The 10,247-nt window shown below is 50.9% G+C and overlaps 1 protein-coding gene across 1 annotated transcript in view; it reads left to right on the top strand.

Annotated features, from left to right (window-relative positions):
* MYO5B (myosin VB) overlaps window positions 1-10,247 on the top strand; it is a 168,043-nt gene that overhangs the window by 38,049 nt on the left and 119,747 nt on the right. The window contains 2 exon segments of the mRNA XM_045296048.1: window positions 6,993-7,149; window positions 8,661-8,737. Of these exon segments, the coding sequence (XP_045151983.1) occupies window positions 6,993-7,149; window positions 8,661-8,737 (234 nt within the window).

Below are 10,247 nucleotides of genomic sequence, written 5' to 3'. Positions count from 1 at the left end.
TCCCCCTCCCCCTCCTCCTCTTCCTCCACAGCCTTTGATCTCACAGCTCTGCATGCCTGGCACTTGATCACGTTATGTGCACTGGCAGGTCATGTAGTACTGCTTCTTAATGTAATTAGTTAGCCTCCACCCATTGACAGCATGCTTGAATGGTTTGCAAAACTCTTTGCCGTGTCTCCCTTGTTTGAGACGATTGGATTCCAGTCTTCTCATTTCCTAGAAGAAAAAGACCAAAGTTCAGAGAGGCCATGAGACAGTTTCTCAGTGAGAAAGAGTCCCAGCTCGAATAGCCTCTCCTCTCCTTGCCCAACTCTCCACTGGGTTATTCCGTGGCTTCTGGATCCCAGCCTGACCCTCCTCCCAGGACCACCGAGCACCCAGGAGTAAATCCCCCTGTAATATATCTAAGTCCCACAATAAGAGATTGGGTAAGAATCTGGTGTCAACAGGCTAGAGGCTGAGGTGAAGATAAGGTTACAATGTGATAAAGCCTTAAAACACCGATTCTCAACCTGTGGGTGGAGACCCCTTTGGGCATCAAATGACCCTTTCACAGGGGTCCCCCAATTCAAAACAGTAGCAAAACTACAGTGATGAAGTAGCAATGAAAATAATTTTATGGTAGGGGGGTCACTACCACATGAGACTCTGTATGAAAGGGTCGCGGCATTAGGAGGAATGAGAACCACTGGCTTAAAATGTTACAAAGCAAGTGATGGGTGGGACTTTGGGAGATGGAGAGGTCCTTTTTGGCTAGGACGCGCGGGTCGGGAGTTGGGAAAGAAGGAGTCCCCAACGACGGAGACTATCGGTAGAAAGAAGGGCAGGCATTGCTGTGTTTTCACAGGGAGAGCCCGCCACGGAGAACAGTGGTAGAAATCTGCTCAGACTCCAGGGACTAGCAAGTAGTCTGAGATGGCATGAGCTGGCAAGGCATGCAGAGGCCGTCTCTTACGATCTCACAGCACATGTGACCAAGGTGGGAGGTAGCCCCATCGCGTGGGGAAGCCATACTGACCTGAAGAGCCTGCTGATGGCAGAGCCAGGAGTCAGGCCGGCCCTTCCCTGGAAAACCTGGTGGTTTTCACTGTATCACAGTCTGTCCTCTGCACGCTGCTTGCTAAGAGGTTTGGTGTTAAAGGCTGTCTTGTAGAGAGTTTCACATGCCCAGCTAGGGACTGCATTCTGTAAGCAACAAGTAGGTATTGAAGGAGCTTTTCAGTGAGGAGCACACGATCAGAACTGGGGTGCTTCAGTGTTTCATCTGGTAGAGAGATGCTAGGGATACATTTGAGACTGAGGTGACTGTCCAGGAGACTGCCTAGAAGAGCATGGGTGTGGCTGGGGTTGCATTCGTTCTCTGGTACGACTATTACAATACCACAAGTGGGTGGCTTAACAAACAGATTTATTTTCTCACCGTTTCGGCTAGAAGTCTGCATTCAAGGTGCCTGCTTTAGGGGATGGCTCTCTCTCTGTGTGGGTCCTGGGGGAAGGTCCTTCCAGCATGTGTGGGCCCAGGTGTTCTTTGGAGAGCTCCCTGTGTTTCGGCGTCATTCTTACCCTGGGTCTAGGAGGTTCTCGTCACAGGGACTCCCACGTCCAAAGGATGGGTGGGCTTCATTTCCAGTCTCTCTAAGTGGTAAGCGGGTTTCTGTTCACCTGGCTTCATCTCTTAATATCGCAAACAAATAGGCTCAAGTATGCAACCTACTTTGGTGGACCGTGTCTGACCTCATGATCATAACTGCCTTGAATCTTGCTACATTCACACGAAGGTGGTGGTGGTGGTGCTAAAGAATCGGCTTTGGCGCATAGAGACCCCATGTCCAACCGAGGGAAACCCTGTCTGGCCCTGCACCATCCTATAGTCATGCTGATGTTTGGGCCCGTTGTTGCAGCCACTGTGTCCATCCGTCTTATTGAGGATCTTCCTCTTTTCCACTGCCCATCTACTTGACCAAGCATGATGTCCTCCGGGGACTGGTCTTTCCTGACCACATTTCCAAAGAGATGAGATGAAGTCTCATCTTCTCCTCACTTCCAAGGAGCATTCTGACTGTCCTTCTCCCAACACAGATTTACTTGTTCTTCTGGAAGGCACAGAGGTTAGGATTTATGATTAGATCAGAAGATCGAGGATGAATACATAGTATGAGAATCATGAACTAGCTCAGTTGATACACACAAGGGGACTTCACAAAGTCTGTGGGAAAATGGCATGGAAAGATAACGGAAAATTTCCACAAACATTCTGAAGCCCTAGTATTTTACACATTGAATAAGGAAGACCGAGAAGAATCAGTGCATTTGAATTAGGGTGCTGGCAGTGAATATTGAAAAGTCCCACGGACATCCAGGGGAACACACAGATCTCCCTTAGACAAAGCACAACCAGGGTGCTCCTTTCTCCCTAAGAAGCCTCCCTAAGAAGCGAGCACTGTGAGACTTCATCTCTGGGCATGGGATCAGGAGCAGCCAATCCCTGGGAAAGGACTTCATGCTTGGTAAAGCAGATCAAGGGAAAAGGACGAAGGCCTTCAGGGAGGTGGATTGGCAAAGTGTCTGCAACCATGGACTTCAACAGAGCAACCATTGTGAGGCTGGCGCAGGGCCGGGCAGCACTGGGTTCTGCTGCGCACAGCGTAGCTCTGAGTCTGAACCACCTCCCTGGCACCGAACACCAAGTATGTTGGAGGAGCACAACTCAGTGTCTAACAGGCTTCAAGGCCATAAGAGGCTGAGGGTCCACTCAGTTAAATACTTTGGCCAAAGTCCCCTGAAGTCCAAGTCTTTTTTTTTTAATGCCATATCCTAATTCTAATGAATTGGGGGAAAAGCCGGTATGGGTAGAAGAGGGAGAAAGTGCCATTGAACAGAATGCCTTAAGGCAGCTTGATGGCCTGCTACCAAGTAGTGTGCACCTAGCCCTGGCCTAGGCTGGGGAGGGGCGTGTGTGGTGTGGGCACAAGGATTGTCATGGAGCTAAACAAAAATCCATTTTCCCAAGCACTTTAAATAGAGCTACACGAGGGTAGGGATTACGAGGTGTTTGTTGGTCCAAGACATGGTGACTTGATCAGACTTTAGCCTGCCTGGATGGCAGCAGCAGGTTTAATAGCCACCAAATTAATTGGGGGTTGGCTCCAGTGTCCGTTTCTCCTACTTGTTTCTCATGCCCAAACCAAAGCCAGCCAAACCCACCCACCACCAAGTTGATCCTGACTCATAGTCATTATTAGACCGGGTTGACTAGAGAAACAAATCCCAAAGCTCTCATATATGTATAATAAAGAGCTTTAAATCAAAGAGGAACTGTATATTGTTGTATGTTAAGAAAACATTCCAGTCCAGTCCAGATCAAGTCCATGAGCCGGATATTAGCCCATACGTCCACTACTAGTCCATAAGCCCCTCTTCAGACTTGTGCAGCATGTGCAATGATGCAAAATGCAGGAAGATCACAGGCCGGTGGGTGCAAAGTCTTGTGGATCCAGGGGCAGTGGAAGCATCTCCAGGGCTCTCGCAGGTCTCAGCATGGCTCTGCACGGCTTGTCAACAGGAAGGTAAAAGGAGAGAGAGAGTGTGTATAGCCCGCCTCCAGGGAGAAAGAGGAAGAGGCCGGCCTCAGAGAGCCATTGATCTCGGTTGCCCTCCAATCAAGATGCGACCTGATTGACAGGGTAAACTCCGCCCACATGTTCCTACGGGAGCCATGTTGGCACAAAGCCCTAAGTATCACCACCACCCCATAAAACAGAGGATAACTGCTGCTTAGGGCTTCTGAGGCCATACATCTTTACAGCAGCAAGACAGTCTCGCGTTTTTCTTGGGGCAACTGGCGGGTTTGAATTACCCACCTCTCCATGAGTTACCCAACACTTACTGCACCACCAGGGTTCCCTGTCTCATGCCCAGAAGTCTTAAATGTAAAGATTTTTAAACTTGGGGACATTCATACCTCCTGATGGCCATGTGTAGATGGTTTCATTGTTGTCGCTGGAGCCAGAGAGAGCCCATTATGTCTCACGTGTGATTCCACATGACAGCATACAACTGGAAATAACCTCATAGGAGTCTTCCCCAGGCTTCATCTTTCAGGTGCAGTATGCTCTGATGACAGAGTAGCTACGTATTGACCTGCTTCACTGCAGTCCAAACCACCAGCCGCGCGTGCCATGGGGAAAAGACAGGCTCGCTACAGATCCTGTAAAACAGTGGTTCTCAACCTTAATGCCATGACCCTTTCATATAGTTCCTCATGTTGTGGTGACCCCCCCAACCATAACATTATTTTCGTTGCTACTTCATCACTGTCATTTTGCTACTGTTATGAATCGGGTGACCCCTGTGAAAGGGCATTCGACCCTCAAAGGGGTTGCAACCCACAGATTGAGAACCATAAGACTTACAGGGCATGAGGGAAGGAGGGAGGGAAGGAGAGAGGGGAAGGGGGAAAACGAGAAACTGATACCAAGGGCTCAAGTAGAAAGAAAATGTTTTGAGAATGATGATGGCAACAAATGTACAAATGTGCTTGACACGATGGATGGATGCATGGATGGATGGATGGATGGATGGATGGATGGATGGATGGATGGCAATAAGAGTTGTACGAGCCCCCAATCAAATGATTTTTAAAAAAAGACTTACAGGGCAGTCAGTTCTCCCCTGATGTGACAGTTACATAATCTTGAACTTGTCAACTTGAAGAAGGGATGGAGTCTAACCTGTCAATCAGGTCACAGCTTGATGACCTCATTTGGAGGTGTGGCAGAGATAAATAGCTCACTGGAGGCCAGATACACTCTCTCCCTGTGAGACATTCCTGTTGACAAGCCACATGGAGCTAAGCTGATGGACCTAGAGCCCTGGAGCTGGAGGAGCCAGGTGGAGACCCACGCCAACGCTGAGATGCTTCCACTGCCCACTGGATCCACAAGACTTTCCACCCACTGGCCTGTGATCTTCCTGCATTTGACGTCATTGCATGTATTTCATGAGTCTGAAGAGGAATGTATTGACTGATATCAGACATCTGGGCTAATGTTGAACTTATGGACTTGAACTAGACAGGGCTGGGATGTTTTCTTGATGTGCAATTGTTCTTTGATATAAAGTTCTCTCTTACACACATGTGAGTGTCTGTGAATTTGTTTCTCTAGTCAACCCGGGTGGCCGTGAGTCGGAATCGACTCAGTGGCGGTGAGCTTGGTCTCTAGTTTTCCCGGGAGCGGGTCTCCGTCTTTCTGCAGCAGCACAGTTATTATGGGGTGCCTTTCAACTGCCAACCTTTGGTTCTCAGCAGAGCCCCTAGCTGTCTGCCTCCACATCTTTGAGATCCCCCATGCCTCCAGCCCCAGCTCCCTCTCACCAGATCCCTTCTCCTTTGTACACTTTGTTGCCACGTAAACTAGCCCCTTGTTTGGACTTCTTGGGTCACTCACCTCACAGTGGCCTGCCCCGCAGAGTTTTCTTCCTGAGTGGTGGGTGACTGGTCAGTCATTCCCGGGTAATGTGTAGGCCATTCCCATCTGGACGCTGCAAGTGAAAGGTGGCAGGGGTCATTGGCCTGTGCCAGTGTGCACTTTGTGTGCATCGCCCAGATCTCAAAGCCTTCTGCATGCAGCGCTGCTGTAAGGGAGCCTGGCCACCCTCCGCACCAGCTGCTTCATTCCTCCCTGCCATATCTGAATGCCGCTTCCCCAGCATCCTTAGTAAGTACCCAGCACAGTCATTCTAATGCTCCTCTGCTGAAGGCTGAGGCTCAGACCCATCCTGTGCTCATCCCTGTTCTTTTGGGATTAAACACACAGACTTTGGGGCAAACTTCATGTTTGGGGGTGTGGTGCTACTCCTTGTGTGTACAGAGAGCTTTTGAAATGGCATCGAGACTGTGTCTGTTTCTGTGTTATCCGGGTTGACTAGAGAAACATTCATAGACACTCGTGTGTCTAGGAAAGAGCTTTATACACAGGAGCAATTAAATATTGAGAAAACATCCCACCCCAGTCCAGATCAAGTCTATAAGTCCAATATTAGCCCATCTGTCTGAAATCAATCTATGAAGTCCTCTTCAGATTCACAAACACATGCAATGACGCCGAGTGCAGGAGGATCACGGGTGGGAAGATTTGTCGATCCAGTGGCATTGTAAGCATCTCAGCGCCGGCAGGGGTCTCCATGTGGCTTTCTTATTCAGTGTCCAGCTTTCACATGCATATGAGGACATTGAAAAGATATGGCTCGGGCCAGGCACACCTTGGTCCTCCAAGTGACATCCTTGCTCTTCGATACTTTATAGAGATCTTGCCCAGGGGATCCACTCAGTGCAGTTGTCATTTGCTCTCTTGGCTGCTGGTTCCATGAGCAATGATTGTGGGTCCAAGCGAGACAAAGCTCTTGACAATGCTGATTTTGTCTCGTTTATCATGATGTTACCTATTGGCCCACCTGTGAGGGCTTTTGTGTTCTTGAAGGTGTTGTCCGTATTGAAGGCTGCAGTCCTTGCCTAGCAGTCACCTTCTCTATTTGCCCAGCATACAGATCGAATAAGTATGGTGAGCAGATACAAGCCTGATGCCCGTCTTTTAGGGTTTTAATCCATGCAGTGTTGTCTTGCTCTGTTCTTAATCTGTGTACAGGTGTGTGTAGACTTAGAGGGTGTTTGTAATGCAGTGAGCTAGGATGCATTGTCCACGGAGAGCACTCCCGAGTGATAACCAGCCGGCTGTCTGCCCCTTCCTCCGGATCACAGAGAGGGGTACTTGCTTGTTTGTAAGCCCTTTTCTAGAATTTCTCCCTACCCCCACGTCACTTCAGATCTTGTGTGGGCCTGTGCGGAAGGGCAGAGAATGGACATGTGATCCCTTCACACTGATCCCTGAAAGAGGGGGTGCTTCTGATCAGGTGTGGGTCCTTGTCAGCAGCCCCCAGGAAGGCAGCAGAGGCTCTCCAGAGGCAGCCACTGAGCAGAGCCCTTTCCCTTCCAGAGATGAGAAGAACCAGTCCATCATCGTCAGCGGGGAGTCTGGAGCTGGGAAGACGGTGTCCGCCAAGTACGCCATGCGCTACTTCGCCACGGTCGGTGGCTCAGCCAGTGACACCAATATTGAAGAGAGGGTCTTGGCATCCAGTCCCATCATGGAGGTAAGGCCCCCCAGAGCCCCCGACTGTCCCCAGCATCGTGGTGCAGCCCCTGCTTCCCCTCACTTTATCCTGCATGCCTGCTTTCTGTCATCTGGCTGCAAACACATATTCAAGCATGGTTTTATCCCCTTCAGTGGGACACTTAGTTGGGAGGACCCTAAGGCCCGAGTTGCAAGGCCCGACTTTGGCCTCTGGGCAGAGGATGTTCATGACCATGGCCTGACTTCCCTTGGACCGTCTTCCATGCCTGTAGTGAGGCAGCTAAGAGATCACCCCACAATTAGCATCATGTTTCTTCCCCTAACGTGAAGGTACCGTGACAGGGACCTTAAGAGACTGCTTCCTTGGGAGAGGGTGTAGTCCTTCCCCAGGGCAGGGCCAGAGCAACCAGTCGTCAGCTGTCCCTTGATTAAGGCTCACCTTGTGTTGGCCATAGCCCTCCAGAGAGCCACAGAACTGGGGCTTTCCCAGACATGGACGCTGCTGGACTCAGAGCCTCTGAGAAGCCGGGTGTGCTAGGCACCGGGTTTTCTGCCCCAGGCAATGAGCAGGCCTCCCCACCCCCAACAGCTCTTTCTAACCCCACCCGGTTTGTTCCTGGTTGCAGCTCCTCTGTGATTATCTCCGAGCATCTTCTCCAAGGAACTAGTACCAGATCAAGGGACAGCCCCTAGAATGGCAAAATCTACATCAGACAGAGTGAGCCTTAGGGATTCACGCAGTATTTGCTACGGGACCCATTTGCACAAGCCAGAAAATTTTAAATGTCTTAAGCCCAAACCGCTGAAACACTTATCTAATGACATCTTGTAAGCTTAGGCTGCTTTGTGCACAAACCCCTTTGAAAGACGTTTGCATCTGGACTGCCTCTCGTGGATTTTCCTGTGTGGGTGTTGACCTTAGTTAGCTCAGTGCTGCCGTAACAGAAATGCACTTAGAGGGGCTGGCCAACAGAGGTTGATTTCCTCGTGTGGCGAGGCTAGGTGGCTGAAGTCAGGGTGCTGGCCCTCGGGGCAGGCTTTCTCTCCCTGGTGGCTCTGGATGAAGGTTCTTTGTCCCATGCTGAGCTTCCGCTCCTGCGTCTTCTTGACGTGGCTCTCCCTGGCGCCCATGTCTGCTTCTCTGGCTCGGTTGGTTAATCTCTCCTTTCTCAAGAGAGATTGATTGATGACACACCCGGGTCCTGTCCCCTTCATTTAGCAAAGACAGCCCGTTCCCAAGTGGGGTTATACTGCCAAGAATAGAAATGCCAAGCAGAGTAACCCCTCTGCCATGACCCCTTCCGGTGCCTGGTGACCCTGTGCGTAGACCTGCCCCTGTGGGTCTCTGTGGCTGTAGATGTCATGGAATCAGAAAGCCTCATCTTCCTCCTGAGGAGCAGCCGGTGGGTGCCAGCTGCTGACCCGGTACCTAGCAGTCCAACTTATAATGGACCCTGCCACCAGGGGCCCTACTGCAGGCATGGAGGTGAGGATGGTGGGGGCTGCTGGCCCACCTCTCCCTTGCCACAGTGTCCTGCCATCCTGCAGTCCACCAGCCCACCCAATAGCCCTGGACGCTGGGAGCAGGAGCCGGTTTTAGACCGTTGGTATTGCAAGCATCTTTATCCCATGTCTCTTGTATGTGTTTGGTCATGTGCAGATCGGCCATCCCTAAATTTCCATCTTGAGCAAAGTCTTTGTTCCATCACTAGAGATCAAATAGGTTTTTTTCCCTTCTCTGTTTTGTCCAGAATAACTCCTTGTTCTCTTTCCAAAAGCAATGACACGGTGTCTTTGAAATCTTTATTGCCTCAAAAACGAATTGATTTTTAAAACCTGCAGCAAAGCGGAGCAGCTGAAAAGTTGTTACGTTGGAGAGGCATTTGAGTCTCATTGCAGAAGGACTACAGCCAGCAAGAGCCCTGGATAGTGGGCTTAGAGCATTGCTGTCGAATGCGGGGGGGCGGGAGAGAGAGACCAGCGCAGCACAGGAAAACCTCAGAGGTTCTCCCGCTAGCCTGGGTCCCTGTCCAAGGAAGCCCATCAATACTTTGGAGGGTTATAACCAAAACAAAACCCAAACCCACTACCGTGGAGTTAATGCCAAGCACAGCAACCCTACAGGACAGGGCAGAACTGCCCCTGTGAGTTTCTGAGACAGCACCTCCTTACTGGGACATCGAAAGTGCTCATCTCTCCTCGGGGGAGCAGCTGGTGCTTTTGAACTGCTGACCTTGAACTTAGCAGCCCCGCGTGTACCCACTGTACCACGGGGTTCCTATAACCAACAGAAGGCAGGGTGGTGACCGACTGCGCTGCCCCTGGCCTGGGGAAAGACTGCACCTCCCCACCAAGCAATCTCTGTGGTCCTGCAGCCACCTCAGGATTTCCAGCCATCGCGGACATTGCCCAGGGAGAGCAGGTGTGCAGGTAGGCGGAGGAGGCGGAATTTCCAGTGGACCACGTGAAGTGGCAGTTGTACGGAGGGAAAGTGGCTCGAGGCTGGATTGGGATGATTACGCAGCAGCAGCAGCAGCAGCAACAGTGCTATAGACTGTTAGCTAAGCTGCATGACTGGAGCCTCCGAAGCAAGACACACTCAAGCACCACCTCCCAGAGAGTGAAACAAGAATCCACAGACCACGAAAGCATTGGCAGCCATCCATCTGGCGAGAACGTATAGAAAGCTCAGCCCCTCAACGCCACCCCCCCACCCCCCCAGCACCAAAGCCAAACAAACGCAAATTCACTGCCATCGATACCGACTGAGAGCAACCTTCCAGGGCACAGTCAGAGCTGCCCCTGTGGGTTTCCAAGGTGGCAGTCTCCCTCTTTCCCCCTCTAAGTAGCTGGTAGGTTTGAACTGCTGACACGGTGGTGAGCAGCCCAGTGAATGACCCACCCCACCCCCAGGGCACCACAGAACTGTGAGCAGCCCCATGTAAAAGAAACAGGCAACGGACATGAGCAGGCACTTCACCAGAGGAGATGCTCCGGTGGCCGGTCAATACATGAAGAGATGGACACAGCCATGAGCCATTAGAGGCAAATTGAAACAATGAACTATCTTCTCAGCCCAACAATAATGACAGTGATCAAAGGCAGGCTGACAGAGAC

The sequence above is a fragment of the Echinops telfairi genome, unplaced genomic scaffold (assembly GCF_000313985.2).
Source record: "Echinops telfairi isolate 266 unplaced genomic scaffold, ASM31398v2 ScPeMD7_7400;HRSCAF=8409, whole genome shotgun sequence".
NCBI classification, from domain to species: domain Eukaryota; kingdom Metazoa; phylum Chordata; class Mammalia; order Afrosoricida; family Tenrecidae; genus Echinops; species Echinops telfairi.
Note: the sequence above shows the minus strand (reverse complement) of the source record. Positions and strands in the feature narration are given on the sequence as shown.